At 53.0% G+C, this 18,900-nt stretch overlaps 1 protein-coding gene across 1 annotated transcript in view; it reads right to left on the minus strand.

Moving 5' to 3' along the window:
• The window catches only part of TCERG1L (transcription elongation regulator 1 like), a 195,890-nt gene that overhangs the window by 24,086 nt on the left and 152,904 nt on the right, over window positions 1-18,900 (minus strand). The window contains exon 7 of the mRNA XM_070780406.1: window positions 15,621-15,690. Within this exon, the coding sequence (XP_070636507.1) occupies window positions 15,621-15,690 (70 nt within the window). The remainder of the gene's footprint in view (window positions 1-15,620; window positions 15,691-18,900) is intronic.

An 18,900-nucleotide genomic window follows, 5' to 3' on the forward strand; every position in this document is an offset into this window, starting at 1 on the left:
AGGGGCCAGGCAGGGCGGCCCAGAGGAAGGAGAGAGAGCCCCCTTTTGTGAATCAGCGACCCGGTAGCTCGCATCATTTGTCTGACTGCCCATCTGACGGGGGTCCTCGTGCTTCTACTCCTCGTACTGGAAGCACCTGGAAACCTCCCTCTACCACACCTTGATGCTCGCTGCTGGAAGAAAGCATCTGACCAAACACACACTGTTACTCCCACCTCCTTCCCTCCTGCTCCCTGACACGGCCCTGCCTGGGAGTGGTCCGCCCAGCACCTCATCCTCAAGCAACCTCTTCCCATCTCCTAAGGTGCCGACTGGACCCCTGCTGCCCAAAAGGCATCCTGGCTCTGACACCCAGACCCCTCTGTGGGTACAGCCACAAAATTAAAAGAAGCTCCTTGCAAGATAATCTATGACAACCTAGAAAACATATTAAAGAGCAGAGACATCACATTATTGACAAAGGTCTGCATAGTCAAAGATATGATTTTTCTAGTGGTCATGTATGGGTGTGAGAGGTGGACCATAAAGAAGGCTGAGCACCAAAGAATTGATGCTTTTGAACTGTGGTGTTGGAGGAGACTCTTGAGAGCCTCTTGGACTGCAAGGAGATCCAACCAGTCCATCCTAAAGGAGATCAGTCCTGAATATTCATCCGAAGGACTGATGCTGAATCTGAAACTCCAATACTTTGGCCACCTGATGCAGAGAGCTGCCTCATTAGAAAAGACTCAGATGCTGGGAAAGATCAAAAGCGGGAGAAGGGGGTGACAGAGGATGAGATGGTTGGATGGCATCACCGACTCAATGGATGAGTTTGAGCAAGCTCCAGGAGATGGTGAAGGACAGGGAAGCCTGGTGTGCTGCAGTCCACGGGGTCACACAGAGTTGGACGACCTAGTGACTGAACAACAACTCCCCCACCCTCCAGGACCAGGATTGCAGACAGTGATGTCAACAGGCCAGTGCAACTCTGATCAGAGGCCACCTTTCCCGGAAGTCCTAAAGAGAAGTGCGCTGGGAAGCACCATGACTTCCTCGCATCCTGGGTGCTCACAGGTCCAGAACAGCGGGGCACGTGCATTTCAAAAGCCTGCTGCACCCCAGGAATTGCGGGGAGAGAGGCACGCACACCATGCACGTCCGGGTTTCCTGATGTAGGTCACGATCAGGGCTCCCCAGGTGGTCTGCTGCCTGGGGGCCTGTGGCAGCGTCTGCAGACATTTGTGGTTGTCACCACTCGGAAGGTGCTCCCAGCACATAGGAACAGAGGCCAGGGCAATGCACAGGAGGCTCTGGGCATGTCTCTATCCCCGCATTTGGGAGGAGGAGACAACCATCCAGGTCACGGGTGCTGCGTGCTAAGTTGCTTCAGTCATGCCCAACTCTTTGTGACCCTATGGACCACAGCCCAGCAGGCTCCTCTGTCTGTGGGGTTCTCCAGGCAAGAATACTGAAGTGGGTGACCATGCCTCCTTCAGGGGATCTTCCCAACCCAGGAATCAAACTCGAGTCTCTTACGTCGCCTGCATTGGCAGGTGGGTTCTTTCCCACTGGTGCCACCTGGGAAGCTCCATTAAGTCATACAGTCATTTAACTACCCAGCCAGGGCAGTCTCACCTCCTGACACCCACCAAGGCTGCAGCTTCTCCAGCTCTGACCAGGGTGCCGTGAAGACACGCAGGTTAGCAGTTTGGGACTTGCTAGGGGCGTGGAATATATGTAGCATGTGCTACATCTAACAAGGGTTGCCACGCATCAGGGTTATAATGTGGATTAATCCAACCTCACACAGAATGTGCAAAGAAAAACAACCTGCTTGCTCAGCCCATTAGGGAATCTTATTTATAAACCAACAATTTCAGAACTTACATTCTTCGCTTCTTATGCCATTATGTGGAATTTTGAAAAAAGAAAATTGCCAGTGGATTTGCCATTGTATCACACTCCAAACGGTATAATTAGGATTTCTTTGTAATAAATTTTCATTAGTTAAAAATAGAAGTGTGGAAACAAGTCTTGCATTGTTTTAACTCGAAACAAGACTAATAGGAACATGTGATGATTGCGGATTACAGCTTTTTCCACGAAGTATTTTGTTCAGAACCACTGGACGCCTTCCAGACCGCAAAGCAATCGGTTCAATTAGAGTCAATCAAAAGCAAAGCAAACTTTGCTAAAAATATTTTTTACATCCTAAGTCTGAAAAGCTTGGTACTAAAAGTAAATCCTAATACTGAAAAATAGAGTAAAGTCAACATCATACGGAGGGTGAGAGGCGTTGCCCCCAGGGGCCCGGCTGCGTACCCGGGCCCTGGGGTGGCTGTGCGGGTGGGGACCACTGCAGGGCCGGGGTCTCCTCGCTGCGAGGGGAGGGGCATGTCCCCTGCCTCCTGCACCCCCTTGGGAGACAGGGGGCCAAGCCCCGCCCTGAGCTCTGCCCCTTCCTGCTCCCATTCTGCCCCTCCCCCAGAACCGCCTCTGAGCTCCAGCAGCTGAACCGCTCATGAGACGTGTGTCAGGGCTTTCTGACCCTGCCCCTGAGCCCAGGACAGCACAGGCTTCCGGTGGATGCTCGAGACCAGACGCAGCACAGCAGGATTCCAGAGGCAGCAGTTCTTTGGCAGACGACGGACTTCCCTGTGTTTATCTGGTGTGGAGGTACTCGGGCCACTGGCCTTGGTACTTCTGTCCCTGCCTGGAGGCCAGTTCTTGGACCCACAGACTCGCCTTTTCTGCCTCCTGCATGGTTCAGCATGGCCATTCTGGGGTTGGAATGGTCACCTTGGCGAAGAAATTATGGCCACAGACCAGCTGCCTGTTACAGTTCAAAGGAAAGTGTTTTTTGTTTTTGATTTTGTTTTCACTGTCCAGTCTATGAGGGGAGGTGAGGAGAGAGAGAAGGAAGAAAAGAAGGGAGGAGGGGCGGAGAGAGGGCGGAAGAGGTTGACTCAGAAGGCGGCGATCTTCGCAGCAGCCGACAGTGGAGGGTGCGCTTCTCCAGATCTAAGGCCCCTCCCACCGACTCAGCATGCACGCCTGCCGCATGGGGCAGGTGAGGGGAACACGCTGGACCACGTCTTTGGAAAAACAGTTTGAACAGGAAGATCCCGACACGCCTCCATCTGTGATGCTAATGTGAGCCTGTTTTTCAGTCCTGTTGAAATATTTAAACATCTTGATTCTGCCATCAGTTTATTAGCTCTGTCTCCCAATTTTGCAGTCCCCATAGATGTGATAAGCCGGCCTCCTGCACCTCTGTCCAATTTGTTCATAAAAATGTACAGCAGGAAATGCCAAAAGCAGATGCTTCTGGCGGGTCCCACCAGCCTCTCCCTGCAGGTGACAACCTCCCTTTCCTGCTGCTGATGAGCAGGGGCAGGATGGCCACCGTGCCCACCAAGAGGTCTGGAAAGCCCTGGCTGGCAGGAACTGTGTCTACTCCTGCCACAGCCATCATCTGGGGCTTGTTGCTCCGAGACCCAAAGGGTTAAGGGTGGCGTGTCCTGCGGCTCCTGCTGCCCAAAACCCTGACTCGCTCCTCTGCCCCTCCTCGTGCCCGGCCAGCGGGTCCACCAGGGTGGGGTCCAGGTCCCTGGCAGCTGACATGAGTTCCCTGCCAGGGCATGGAACTTGGACATGTGGTTATTTATCCTCAAGATCCCGAGGAGCTGAGATCCATAGGCTTGCATCTTCCTAAATGATTCCTGGACATAAAACAACTCCTGAATGCCTATTTCCTTGGCGTGCTTTTTATGATTATTCATTATTCCAGGTGGGGCACCAGATGCCAGATGCCGCCTGAGGCGAAGGACAGAGATAAGGAGCACAGCGCGGCCCAGAGACCCTGCAGCCCCATTGAGGACGCCTGATACTTGCTGAAAACACGGTCAAACCCTCTCCTCCCACTTTACTTGCACCTCATTTAGTCCTTCTCACAACCCTTTGAGGCTCATTTTACAGCTGGGAGAACTTAAATGAGGCATGTAAGTTCCTCAGCACAATGACAGGTCTGAAAACAGTGATGGTGATGGTGACGAAGCTGATGGTGGTGATGGTGACGAAGCTGATGGTGGTGACGACGGTGGTGATGTTGTGATGGTGACGTTGATGGTGACGTGATGGTGATGGTGTGATGTTGTGATGGTGATGATGGTGTTGATGCCGATGGTGATGGTCTTCATGATGATGGTGATGCTGCTGGTGGTGGTTATGATGGTGTTGATGGTGGTGGTGGTGGTGGTGGTGATGGTGATGCAGCTGATGGTGGTGATGGTGACGAAGATGGTGGTGACGATGGTGGTGACGGTGATGATGGTGCTGATGTTGATGATGGTGACGTTGATGGTGATGTGATGGTGATGGTAGTTATGTTGGTGTTGATGGTGGTGGTGGTGGTGGTGGTGATGGTGAGGATGGCAGTGACACGACAGTGACAATCACGGTGATGACAGTCATGGTGATACTTCTCCTTCATTGTCTCTGGCGCTTCTGATGATCCCCACCAACCCTTCCCCAGGCTGGGTTCCAGCCTTCTGTTCAGCCGGATGACATCTCATCTTTTATTTAATTTAATCGATGGGAGAATCTGTTCTTTCCTCTGGCAAAGAGGGCTAGGAATTTATCATCAAAATGCTGCCAGGCTGTAACTCCGGTGTGAGACATGATATAAAATTCTGCAGGAATCAAAGTTTCTGTGAATCTCTGCCTTGTGGGGCCTCAGACACTCTGTCATGTGGCTTGTAACAAATGGTCTTCGGATGAGGCCAACTTGGAAAGATCTGTGTTCTCTAGTTTTTAGCCTCGCTGTTGTAGTGTAGGAGGGTGCCTTTGGCTGCTGTCAGAAGACTGGGCCATCAGTCAGGTGGTCTCCAGGCCCCCGGCTGGGCTGGGGTGCAGGGCACCAGCTCAGCTGGCACTGCCCACCTACGTGGAGGTCCAGACTCAAAGCCAACGCTGGCATTGAGGAGGATGCCCCCCCAGGATGGAGTCATGGCCCAGGGTACATCCGGGCTCTCACCCCAATCAGGGAGCCATGGGAGCTGAGCAGGAAGTGCTGTCCCCAGCCCAATAGAGCAGCCCTGCTCCACAGTGTGCAGGGACAGGGCTCTGACACGGGAGAGATGGGGCCATGACACGGGCAGAGATGGGGCTCTAAGATGGGCAGAGATGGGGCTCTAAGATGGGCAGGGATGGGGCTATAAGATGAGCAGAGATGGGGCTATAAGATGAGCAGAGATGGGGCTCTAAGATGGCAGGGATGGGGCTCTAAGATGGGCAGAGATGGGGCTCTAAGATGGGCAGAGATGGGGCTATAAGATGAGCAGAGATGGGGCTCTAAGATGGCAGGGATGGGGCTATAAGATGAGCAGAGATGGGGCTCTAAGATGGCAGGGATGGGGCTCTAAGATGGGCAGAGATGGGGCTCTAAGATGGGCAGGGACGAGGTTCCAGGATGGGCAGAGACGAGGCCCTGACATGGGCAGGGACACAGAACCCCCTGGAGGAGAAGGCTGAGGCCTCCAGGCTGTGGCCTGGGCTGTTTCAGACCTCAGGTACTCCTCCAGCCAGAGTTCACTGCCCTCTGCTCTGTCTGACTGCTGACCGCTGACTGCCTGGCTAACCCCCTCATGCCCGCCCCTGCCCTGCTCCCCTCAGCCCTGCTCGTCCTGCCCTGGCCCCACCCCCAACCCTCGATGCTGTGACACCTGCCCGGGAGGGGCTCTGGGGGTTACGGAGCTCCTCTCTGCTCTCTGGAGGACAAGCAGCCCTTCCACGGGGGTGACCACACTCACCCAGCCTTTCTGTCCACATGCTCAGAGCGCTGTGAACCAGGAGTCATGCGGGTGGAGGGAGGGGATGAGGAAGTGAGCAGACCCCCCATGACCCCCGCCTCCCTGAAGCCTGGTCAGCGTGGGCCTTGGGAGGGATGGAGGGGTGCCAGCTGCAGGCATGCTTGGTCTCGGAGGCCAGCGTTCCTTCCTGGGGAGGCCGCCTGGGAAGGCGTATCTCCGTGCCAGAAGCTGGCCCCTCTGGGGTGTGGAGGAGCCCCTGTGAGCACCAAGAGCAGGCTCCCCAGGTCCAGAGACAGGCGACCGTGCTGCTGGAGAAGGCCCGACCCCACATCTGCCCCCAGCCCGACTCTGCGGGTGCTACATGGTCATCTTAAGGGCTCGTCAGCTAAAGCTGAGAGGACTCCCTGGAGATTAAAGGTCCTCAGGCGGGTCCCGGACCCTGTGCGGCCGCCTCCCTCGTCTGGGGACTCGCACTGGCAGCCTCAGCGCACCAGCGATGTCCCCCAACAGGTGACAGGAGACACTGCCAGGCCCACCAGCGTCCGCCCCACGGTGCCTTTGGTAGGCCGTTTCTAGCCGCATCCGTGAGGTCACCACGCTCTCAGCCCTGAGAAGCGGCCGGGGGGCCCTCAGCCTGAGGGCTTGGGGTGCATCTCACAGAGGCTGCTGCGTCACTTCTGTGCCAACAACAGCGAAACCCAGACCACCCTCCCGCCCCCGCTGGCTGCAGCCAGAGTCACCTTCGGGGGCCCTGGAGGACACGTGACGACCTGATCGCATCTGTCATATAACACACGATGCTTAGGGCTCCCTGTCCTGAGGCTCAAGACCAAACAGACCTCCTGACATGAAATGCAGCGAAGGATGCTTTTTAACCTATCTGAGTCCTCACACAGAAGTAGGCAGAGCTGTTAGAACAAGAAGCCTGCAGTGTCCTCACAAATTATGGGGCGAGGGGTCCCCAGAACTTACACTGTGAGCAGGGCACCAAGGACCCTCAGGTCGTTTGCAGCCGCCCAGAGAAGCTGAGAGGAGCCAGAGGCCCATCCCAGGGCCCTGACCCCAGGAGCCTGTGATGCCCTGGACAGAGGAGCAGCCGCTGGCTGTGGCCTCTGAGAGCGGGGACACTGAAGCTGGAGGCACCTCTCGGCTACTGACTGCGAAGGGGCCAAGGTGACCCACGGGGGTCAGTGAGCAGGGTGCCCCTTGCAGGATAAAACCAGGGATGAACTCAGAGAAACAGACGCGAGCATAATCTTAACACTCCTTAGATAAGATACCAAGGAAAGGGGAGAGGCGGTCCGGGGAACGTGAGGAAGCAGAGGGCACAGTCACACCGCGCGGTGGCACGAGAGCAGGCGCCAGGACCCAGAGCCAGCAAGGCCGTCCTGGGTCTCCGTCCTCCTGCAGCCACTCCAGTCCACCTGGAGCTGCAGCAACGGTCACCATCTGGCCCCACATCAGGCCACTCCAGTCCACCTGGAGCTGCAGCAACGGTCACCGTCTGGCCCCACATCAGGTCACTCCAGTCCACCTGGAGCTGCAGCGATGGTCACCATCTGGCCCCACATCAGGTCACTCCAGTCCACCTGGAGCTGCAGCAACGGTCACCGTCTGGCCCCACATCAGGTCACTCCAGTCCACCTGGAGCTGCAGCAACGGTCACCATCTGGCCCCACATCAGGTCAGCGAGAGAACAGGAGGAGAACACAGCCTAGACGAGCACACAGGCAGAAGAAGCGGGAAGACAGCCCCACGGTCCGATGAAACTTTACCTGATTCTTTGAACAGGAGCTAAAGTTTTCAAAGAAGATGGTGGATGCTATGAAATAGCAGCACGTATCAGAACAGACAAATTCAGTGGGAAACGGGACATTGGACCAAAGAAAGATAGGAAAGACATCCCAGAGATCCAAGAAATTGGAAATAAAAGGGGAAGAAACACTTTGGGGGCCAAGCAGTGTACTTGGCGTCACCAATATGGAAACTCAAAGCAATGAAATAGAACAAACATTAAAAAATAGTTCAAGGAAAATATCTTTACATAGAAAAGATGCACGCCTACATTTTGAAAAAGTGCACATCCTACCTGATAACTACCCAAGAATCACCAAGACAGAGACACACTTTGTCTCTTAAAGGCTAAAATTAAAAACGAAGACGGATTGAAACGTACCAACTATGTGTAGATCTAGGAATTGATAATGAATCTGTCATTGCTGGAGAATGGTGCTAGAGAAACGACACAGTATTTTGAGAATCAGTATTACAGGGAGTGAGTGATGAGTGAGAGTCGCTCAGTCGTGTCTGACTCTTTGCGACCCCATGGACTGTAGCCCGTCAGGGTCTTCTGTCCATGGAATTCTCCAGGCAAGAATACTGCAGTGGGCTGCCATTTTGTTCTCCAAAAATTAAAGGGAAGGAATCAATAATTTACTTTGGGTATTCTGTTTGAAGTACACCCCCAGGGAACCAAATGGTTTATGAAGGTATGTTTTGCTTTATAAAAGTTGTCAAGGTACTAAATGCAAATGAGATAATATAATTGAAACATTAACATGAAAAAGTCCTTTTAGAAAGAAAGGATGAGGGCAAGTCACCTGCTCACATCACAGAAGACAGAGGATCAGACATCAGATGCCTCTTGACAGAAGGAACTCAATACAACCGTGAAGGATTCTTGCCCAAATACTTATCAAACTCAAACTCATACAGCCTCCAGATCTGCTAGAGAGTTGCAGAACCTACCAGGTCAGAAGAACCAGTTACAGCACACCTTGGAGATCCAGTGATATCCACAAGCCAAGGTCCAGACTGTGGGAGATTCCACAGTTAAGAAGAAATTCTGATGTCTTTAAAAACAAATGAAAAAAAAAAAGCTGGAGCAAAAGGGAACAAACCTACAGATTAAAATAAATTTAGGAGAGAGTCACGGAGAGCTGTGTACAAACAATCTTGACTTGACTTGAGAAATAAAGTTTTAAAATAAAACAGTCAAGGAAATCTGAGCAATGTCTGAGAAGCTCTTTGATAACAGTAAGCTGTTTGGTAATATGTGTTGTTTATTTTTTAGGTGTGACTATGATTGCTGTTAAAATGTCTTTATAGTTTCGTCATGTGTCCTGATATATTTACAATAGCTGGGGTTTGCTTCAAACTATTCCGAGTTGAGGGGTAATGAGAACTAAAAGTGATCAATACTGGCCTTGAGATAGTTGTTGAAACTGGGAAATGTGTATCTGGGAGGGTTAAATAGCCTGTTCCATTGTCACATAGAACTTTTCCATAGTAAAAGGTTAAAAATGGGCAAACAAACTTCCTCATTGGGCGTTTGGGGCCATTTGCTCTGTGCTGGGCCTTTCCCCGTGAGTGTCTAAGAGCTGGATGGACTCAGAGCCACGGACTGGCCCCGCCCATCATCTGAGGATGTTTGCTTTAGTAGGAATCGTGGCGGCCGGGCCTGTTGGCTGTGCGGGCTGCCTTTCCCCTCCGCTCCCGGGTCTCTCCAGCCCCTCCCGGCGCTGAGAGTACATCTCCCATTGTGCTCCAGCCAGACACCCGCCCTCCTTCCCTTTGCAGCAGCAAAGGCCACCTCCTCTACCTGCCTCGTGAAGCTGAGCGCACGTTCCAGCAGGAGGCATCACAGACTTGAACAGAACTGAATTATGAATTTATAGTTTAAGGGACTTCCCTGGTGGCTCAGACGGTAAAGTGTGTGCCTGCAATGCAGGAGACCCGGGTTCAATCCCTGGGTCAGGAAGATCTCCTGGAGAAGGAAATGACAACCCACTTCTGTATTCTTGCCTGGAAAATCCCAATGACGGAGGAGCCTGGTGGGCTACAGAACATGGGGTTGCAAAGAGTTGGACACGACTGAGCGACTTCAGTTTCTTTTTTTTTCAAACCATGAATTACCATAAAGAGCGGAAATACATTCTTCCTCGTGGGAGATGAGAGGAGAGACTCTCCTAGATGACTGCACACTTACTACTCCAGGAGCATTTGGGTGTGCTCTTGGCTGCTGAATGGAGCCCCCGAAGAAGAAGATTCTGCAGCAGACACCCCCCCATCCCGGTCCTGCAAGGGCAGACAGACCTGCCTTCATCTCAGAGCCACGCGTCTGCTGCCAGAAAGCAAGGGCCACGGGAACGTCCCGCCACTCTCGTCGTGTCTGCTACCGGGGAATTCACGATAACCGCTGAAGGCCAAGTGCTTACTGAACGCCAGGGTCAAAGGCGGGGAGAGGCAGGCTGAGATCTGATAAAGGACCAGTGAAGAAGCCCCAAGGTCAAGAGCTCTATTAGAACTGATTCCAGAGTGCAGTGGTCTCCTGGTGGCCAGATTTCAGCGTTACCTCCATGAGGGTGAAAGCTTCACAGAAACTGGGAGCAGAACTTGATCCATTCACTCAAACTCCAAGAAACGACACCTGCTGTAGTGAGCCAGGGGGTGATGTGTGGGTCTCAGGATTTATGCTGACGTCTGGTCTCCCTCTCAGAAAGCCACAAGTTTCATAATCTTTTTCGGGGAGGAAATAAATGCCAGGGAATATTGATGCTTCGATCTGAAAGGACAAACTAAAATCTCATGGCAAGTGACCTACGTGCACACAATCTTCTCGTAGCCAGGCATCCATGGAGTGTCCGTCGGCCCAGGTAGGAGGCCCCGAAGACTCAGGGCGCAGGCTATTCACAAAACTGCAGGGCTCTCGAGAGAAACAACTGGTTGACTAGACTCATGACCTGTGTACAAGGTAGGAGCTCGAGATGCTTGTGTGCACAGTTGTGTCTGACTCTTCGTGACCCCATGGACTGTAGCCCGCCAGCCTCCTCTGTCCTTGGGATTCTTCAGGCAAGAATACTGGAGTGGGTAGCCCTTCCCTTCTCCAGGGGATCTTCCAGATCCAGGGATCGAAGCTGAGTCTCCTGCATTACAGGTAGGTCAGCATAGGAAAGTGGATATTAAGTCATTGTCCATGCAAGTCTGAGGCCACAAAAAGATGCACAGTGTCCCATCAATCTGATTCTGAAGAAAACCAGACTCCACACTCGCATTGGAGTGCAGCTCATTCTCTTGTTTTCTTGGGTGTTTTAAAGATATAGTTTTACAGCAATCTTAATTTGGAGTCACGTGTTTTCTGGCACTACCTCATAGCATGCAGAGAAGCCATGCTCGCACATTCTCAGTAGCTAATTTTTGGGGGATTCTGGAAACTCATGTATGTGGAAGTGAAAGGGCTCAACTCGTGGTTCGTATGAAGACAGGGTTCAGCACACTGACCCCTCCTTGCTGCCCACACTCGCTGACCATAGCCCTTGCACTGGGGTGGGGTGCGGGCAGCATAAACATATACTTTGTTGGAGTATAAAAAGAGTGTTTCCTTTTCTCTCACGCAGTTGACTCTCTCTAGGTGTGGGCTTGATTTGGGGACAGACTCAGGAGTAGTGGCTGCAAAGCCTCCAGAGACTAAATTATTTTGTCTTGTCCTGTCTTTTGGGTGATGGTGTTGCTTCTTTCAACCTAGACAGAGGCTCTCTGACCCAGAGTAGGATGCAGAATTGCAGCTCAGTCCAGGGGACATGCTTTGAGCGTGCCTTGGCCATCTTGGTTTGTGAAGAGGAGCATAATGGAGGGTATATTTGGGGAAAACAGAAAAATGCCCCCAGGAGAACTTCTTGCTAATTTCACCCTCTTCAGTCTCCAGATACAGCTGTAGATGATCCCATGGAAGCGCCTGTTTGATGTCAAGGTTTTACTCTACAAGGTCAACTTCTTACCTCCAAGGCCATCAACTGGGTGTCCTCAAAGTTCACCGCAATAAACAATGTTCTGGGATTCCCTGGTGGCCCAGAGGTTAAGCATTTGTCTGCCAGTGCAGAAGCCTCGGGTCAACGCCTGGTCCGGGAAGATCCCTCATGCAGGTGCAGAAGCCTCGGTTCAATGCCTGGTCCAGGAAGATCCCTCATGCAGGTGCAGAAGCCTCGGGTTCAAAGCCTGGTCCGGGAAGATTCCTCATGCAGGTGCAGAAGCCTCGGTTCAACGCCTGGTCCGGGAAGATCCCTCATGCAGGTGCAGAAGCCTCGGCTTCAACGCCTGGTCCCAGAAGATCCCTCATGCAGGAGAACAACCAAGCCTGTGCACCAGCTCCTGAGCCTGTGCTCCAGAGTCTGGGAGCTGCAGCTTCTGAAGCCCATGAGCCTAGAGCCTGTGCCCCACAACAAGAGGAGCCACTGCAATGAGAAGCCCACACACAACTAGAGAGGAGCCCCACTAACCGCAAGTAGAGAAAGTCCGTGTGCAGCAGTGAAGACCCAGCGCAGCCAACAACACATAAGTAGATAAATTTAAAGAAAAGAATAATGTTTCCAGCCGAGATTTCTTTGGGTCACTTATAGTAAAACACTTCTATACCAAATGGCATAAAAACATAAATAAATTTCTAAAGCTGTGGGGCCAATGATATTTGAAAGCTCACAAGAGCAATTTCACCCTGTCCTGCTATGGAAAACCATTAATTTAGCAGGAATCCCTTGGCTCAGCAACTGGCAAAACCCGGCACATGGAAAAGGGGCTGGGAGACACGCGTGCCGCCGGCAATTTCTTCTCTAACACGTTTTGCGGATAATCTCACTCTAGTTTTTAAACCAAATGACACACTTTTGCTGAATCCTTCAAATAATTCTACTCAATTATTTGAAATAAATTCTAAGTTCTTTAAATAGTGCATTTGAAAAACAGGTCTGAACTATAAAAAAAACCGTCAGGTGGGAAACCAGCAGAACCTCCGGGGCGCTGCACACAAAGGGGAGAGGCAAACAATCAATTTCCCGGTCCCAGGGACGCGTGCAATTGTGCAGCACAAACAACTCCCATGAAACAGTAAATAACAAGCCGTCTAGAACGGCACTCACCAGTAGCTGAAAATATTTGGGTAATTTGAAAGCTTGTCACTGTGACATATTTCTCTTCCCAGGGAATGTTAGGAAAAGTATCATTTGGATCTGAATTTAATCCCATTTGCAGAATAATGTCCAAAATGCATATGAACGGGCCAGGATGTACAAAGGATGCAGGGAGCAGGCAGCAGCGTTCAAAACCTGCCTCGTACTTTAGAGGCCAGGATATGGCAGCTGCAGTCATACTTGGCAGGAGCATTTACATGCTTTTTGATAAGAGAAATTACATCACACATACAAAAGGAAGGTCAAATGGACTGATTCCGGCAGGTTCTCTGGAGCCTGGCCTCTTACTAGCTAGGCCAGCATCTGCTACATAAAAACGCACAAAAGCAGATAGATGCTTGAGGAGTCCTTGGGTGTATGGCAATGACCTTCCCCAAAGGCACAAAGAGGCCAAGAGGATGCCAGTGTCAGCCCGCTGCCGGTGACGAGCTCTGAGCCAGGGAGCAGGCCCGGTGGGGAGGGAGCTTCAGGAAAAGCCCCACAAGGGCGAAACTTCACCCAGAGTGAGAGCAGTTTGTGTAAAACGGCCCAGAAGTGAAGGATCAGGACTGTCAGAACATTCCAGATCCTGAGTCCAGCCCACAATATTCACTGAAGCCTTTTCCTCCCGAATCTCAGAGGCAGAACAGAGCAGAGTGACCCGGGGAGTGAGCCCTGAATTGCAGAGGGAACCGGGTGTCTGGGCACTGCCCTCACACACGGAACCTGTGGGCCCAGCGGGCTTGGAGACCCACAGTTGCTGAAACTCCATGAAAACACCTGTGATGGCTTCAAAGTCAGTGCTCAGTCATGGAAAAAGTCACTGAGATGATGAAAACAGAGATGAATGCTTTGACGCTACTTAAAAGCCAAGTGTGCAGAATCTGGGGCCAGTCCCATAGACAAATGAAGAGAACTGGACGATGCGGGAGGACTGCCCAGTTCCCTGGGGCTCAGTGAGTCTTCCCTCCCGCGAAAGTTTAAAAACATCCCATAACGGCTAGATTGCTATTTCTCTTGTGCCTCAGGAAGCTTGTCTTGTTTTTAAAATTATATGCATTTATTCAAGATCACAGAGACTGACGCAGCTGCCGCAGGGTCTGAGCGCAGCAATAAAGCGATCACAATTTGATTCCTGTCCCGAGCCCTTGACGCCAGCGAAGGTGCTCGGTGTCCGTCCTCTGTGGCCTCTGCCACCCCTAAAGTGACTGTTTAGGGACAGGACCTGGGGGCGCGAGAGCACAGAGGCCTGTGGGGAGGTTGGGGTCAGCCCTGCCCCAGCGCCGCAGAAAGTCCAGCCAAGCTGCAGCCCCTGGTCTCCGTCAGCTGGAGAAGCAGGCCCTGCCTCCCACCCGGGCTGCCCCCTGGACCAGTGGAGGGCACCGCTTACCCTGCCCTGGACTGCTCTCACAACCTTCTGGCGCGTCTGCTTGGCATCAGTTAAAGTGACTGTAAACCCACACTTGGTCAGCAAAATCATTCTGAGGGGTGCTCGTGGGAAAAGGCCGAAGATACCGCAACAAAAGGAACAGGGGCTCTTTGTTATTTAGCCACCCAGTCGTGTCCAACTCTGTGACCCCGTGGACTGTAGCCCCCCGGGCTCCTCTGTCCAGGGGGTTCTCCAGGCAAGAATACTGGGGCGGGTTGCCACTTCCTTCTCCAGGGGATCTTCCTGACCCAGGGATTGAACCCGCGTCTGTCTCTGTTTGACAGGCAGTTTCTTTCCACTGAGCCCCCAGGGAAGCCCCAGTTGCGTGGGTTTGTGGCTACTCGGGCCACCATCAGAGCCCAGCCCTGACCCCAGGCTGCTGGCCCTCTTCCCCAACAGGGGTGCCCTCTCTGCCCCCCTCTCCCACCGTCCTTCCCCAGGAAACCGCAGGGCAAGGACAGAAGAGCTGAGAACGGGCACCGCCTCCGGGGCGAGATCACATCTCCCTTCATTGCTGCGCACGCCTGTTGCTGGAAAAGTCTTACCCCACCTAGGGCACAGTTTAAAAAAGAAGACACACAGTGCCAACACCCTGACCGCTGCTCTGGGACTCCTGCCGCTGGCCTGGGGTGCCCCCGACGGGAGGGGGCGCTTGGACCCCTGGAACAGGACTGGATGTGCCGCTGGGCGGGACGCGGCCCACTCTGCAGGGTCATCGGCACCACGTCTGCTCAGGAAGTGGGCTTGCGGTCCCTTTCGACGCCCCTCATCCTCCCTGCCCCGTGCCTTTCATCCACCTGCCCTTCCAGGAACTCAGACTCACAGACCTCGAATTTTACCCCTTTGCCTGGAAGTGAGTAGGGAAGGGCCACAGACCGGCCTTCCAGGAGGGCTAAAGCGGGAACAGCCACCCCTGGCTTGAGGGGAGGCCGATCTCCTCCCTTCTGTGCTGTGCCTGCAACGGGTCGTAAAGAGCAAACTTGGGCGAGAACGTGTTCTCCGGGCGCCACTGTGGGTCATTGGTCCTCACCCAGGCGTCAGCCGCCTCACTGATGACACGTCTGATTTGAGTTGAGAATCAACCTGAATGGAGTTACTGAATGGAGACCTGGTGGAGTTACTTTGCCCAAAGTCTCGAAGCCGGCAAGCCACAGAGCCAGACCTCTGAGCCAGAGCTGCAGGAGCCCCAGCCCACCCCTCACCCAGCACACGGCCCCACACGGCACCTCGATGGCTCCGTCCACTCCTCAGGGCCCCGGAAGCAAGGCCAGGGCTGAGCATGGGCCCAGGGAGGCCGCGGAGGGAGGTGCCGTCCAGTGTAGACTCGGGGCTCCCAGACTGGCTGGGATCCCCCACCCTCTGTTTGGGGTTGAACCCGTTCCTGGCTCAGTCAACAGAGTCAAAATGATACTTTTCTTTCTCAAGGAAAGACGCACAGGGAAGGGCGTGGTCACCTACCGATTCCTCTTGGTTTTCACATCTGGGTCTTCCCTGCTGTCTTCAGAGCTCGATCCATCGCTGGGCTCGGCTGAAAGAAAGTCAGGTTGGTACGGTCAATACAGAGCTCGCAGCTTTGGCAAGCCACCAGGAAGCACCTCTTCCAGCAGGCTCAGCTTGAAATTAGGAAAACAGATTTCCCTTAAAGATGGACCTCAGTCCTATAACTATGCTACTGGGCTTCCCTTAAAGACGGACCCCTGTCCTGTAACTATAATAACTATCCTAGGGGGCGTCCCTTAAAGATGGGCCTCCATCCTATAACTGCACACTCCTTCCATACTTCAGCAGGAGAGAAATCTGTGCTGCTCTTGTGCACAGAAAAGTCATCTCTAGCTGCTGGCCGTGGAAAGGCTGTCAGACCCTCCAGAAGGGTGGGCGAGGGAGTGCATCCACCTGACCCCACCCCTCGCAGGACACGGGCCTGGACCGGCCCTTCTGTCCAAGCTGCCTCCGCGTCCCTGGGCTTGAACTGCAGACCCAGGCTCCCCCTCTGGCTCCTGCAGTGAAGGACCCGGGTTCTCTGCACACAGCCTGTGGACCGCTGCTGTCTACGTGTCTACTTTCTAAGAGCCAGATTGGTTTTGAAGTCAGGTCCCCTCCTTACACTCTGAAGAGGCTGGCCCTGTAAATGTTTGATGAGCTTTCGGAATGAAAAAGTAAAAAGGTTCTTGGGTGTTTCATATTTGTCTCCAAAAGGAAAGAGGAAAAATGAGTATAAAGATGGTTCCAGAGCGTTATTATTTCGGTCCTGACAGGCTGAACGATGCCCAGACACTCCCTGGCATCACAACTGCCTGCTCGCCTGCTTTTCATTCTGCGTCTGTCGTCCCAGGAAGCAGCCTTCTCGGAAACTCGTCCCTGGCGGGCCCAGGGACAGGGCTGGACCACCGCCCCCACCGCAAGGCTCGAACCCACGTCCTTCCTGAGGAGGCTCTGTAACAAGCTCGTAACGAATGTGATGTTTACGGGGAAATGTGAATATCCTCGACGGAAAAGCCCTCCACTCCTTTTCTTTTCATAAAACCCAACAGTCCTCCATGCGCACTGACTGCAATCCCAATAATGCCTCCAGCTCCGGCCCCAGCTATTCTCTGGCTGGCTCTCAGTGCCTGGTGTGGGGCTGAAACAAGACGAGGAGATGTGGGTCACGCCCTAGAGGCACCCAGCGAGCCCAGTCCACCCAGCCTCTGGGTTCTGGCGGCCTCTTCCCGCCAATGGCTTGTCCACACCAGACCCTGCCCTGCCCAGCGTGGCACAGTCAGGGGACCCAGGAGACTCCCCTGGCGGGCGCCTGAGCCCAGAGCAGGGCCCCCCAGCCCTGGCACCAGGGACACGCGGGCTGGACGACAGGCCATCCTGTGCCCCGCAGGGTGCTGAGTGGCATCCCTGGTCTCCAACCCCGGATGCCTGGTGTCCCTGCCAGTACTGACAACCACAAGTCTCCAGAAACCACCCAAACTCCCCCCCAGGAGACAGAGCGTCCTAGCCCCCGGCCCTGTTGAGAACCAGGGGTCTAGAGAAAGACCCTCGCGAGAGCAAAGCTAACAGGAGGGGAGGGGCCCGCTCCTTCTCACCCACACTCTCTCCCCACACTCCCGTCTGTGGCCCCCCAGTCACATAATTCAATGACAAAGACAACGCACACGTCATACGAACGCACAGCAAAACAAACGGCCAACCAACCAGTCGAAGGGTTCAATTTCTCTCATAATTACAGAAATGCCAGTGGACACAATGAATGGTTTTAGAAGCTTAAGGTTGGGTGATCTACAGTGCTCATGAGAGTAGCAGAATCTATCAGCAGGCGTGTGAACTGGCCCATCTTTTTGGAGAAAGATTTAGCAATATCTGTCACAATGTGAAATGCATGTACCTTTCAAACTGGTAATTCTAATACTATGAATTTATACAATGAAAGTACTCACAAATGCTCCTGAGATAACTATATGCGTACGAAGGTATTCTTATCAGTATTCTGTGTGTGCATGAAAAACCAGTGACCTGGAAGTCCACCAACTGGAAAGACCTGGTGGAGATGTCGGAGTCTAGTCAAGGTGGGCACGGGTGCGAAGGGAAGGGCTCAGAACTCGTGCATGCACACGTGCGCAGTCGCTCTAGTCATGTCTGACTCTGCGACCCCATGGGCTGTAGCCCACCAGGCTCCTCTGTCCATGGGGTTCTCTGGGCAAGAGTACTGGAGTGGGTTGCCATGCCTTCCTCCAGGGATCTTCTCAACCCAGGGAGTGAACCAGGATCTCTTGCATTACAGGCAGATTTCTTTACCACTGCTGCAAACTGGGAAGATAGCCATAGTGATGAGAAGCAGAAAGCGGAGCAGGTCAATTCCTCAGCCGTTCTATTAAAAGCACACATACACACAGAATCTGCCTGTCTTCACAATACATTGTTTTGTGCGTTTAATGGACAAGGAAGGGCACGTCCATTTGTGAAAAGGTGGAGTGAACAGGATAGTTGAAGCAGGTAGTCAGAGGTCTTCTTAGTCTGAGAGAATCACGTCTCCCATTCCTTTACAACGGCTGCCCTCATCCAGGGTCAGGTGAGCAGGGGAGTGTGAAGCACTGGTTTCTGAGGCAAACTGCTTTGAGAAGTGCTATTCCGGTCTCTCCTACGTCCTGGGCCTTGAAGGCAGAGACAGGACACAACCGCTTTATCGGCACTGATTCAGGGGCATCTAGAAACCTGAACAAGCCTTGGCCCTGCCCATCCAGCAAACTGAAGGCGAGTGTTTACAAAGCATCATTACAGAGCGTTACGGATCCCTGTGGGGCCTGCACGCCGGGCTCTGGAACCTTCCATCCCATCATAGTTCAGTTCAGTTCAGTCACTTAGTGTGTCGGACTCTTTGTGACCCCACGGACTGCAGCACACCAGGCCTCTCTGTCCATCACCAACTCCCAGAGTTTATTCAAACTCATGTCCATTGAGTCAGTGATGCCATCCAACCATCTCATCCTCTGTCGTCCCCTTCTCCTCCTGCCCCCAATCTTTCCCAGCATCAGGGTCTTTTCAAATGAGTCAATTCTTCACATCAGGTAGCCAAAGTGTTGCAACTTCAGCTTGAGCATCAGTCCTTCCAATGAATATTGAGGGTTGATTTTCTTTGAGATTGACTGGTTGGATCTCTTTGCAGTCCAAGAGACTTTCAAGAGTCTTCTCCAACACCACAGTTCAAAAGCATCAATTCTTTGGCGCTCAGCTTTCTTTATAGTCCACCTCT

This window comes from Bos indicus, chromosome 26 (assembly GCF_029378745.1).
Source record: "Bos indicus isolate NIAB-ARS_2022 breed Sahiwal x Tharparkar chromosome 26, NIAB-ARS_B.indTharparkar_mat_pri_1.0, whole genome shotgun sequence".
In the NCBI taxonomy this organism is placed as follows: domain Eukaryota; kingdom Metazoa; phylum Chordata; class Mammalia; order Artiodactyla; family Bovidae; genus Bos; species Bos indicus.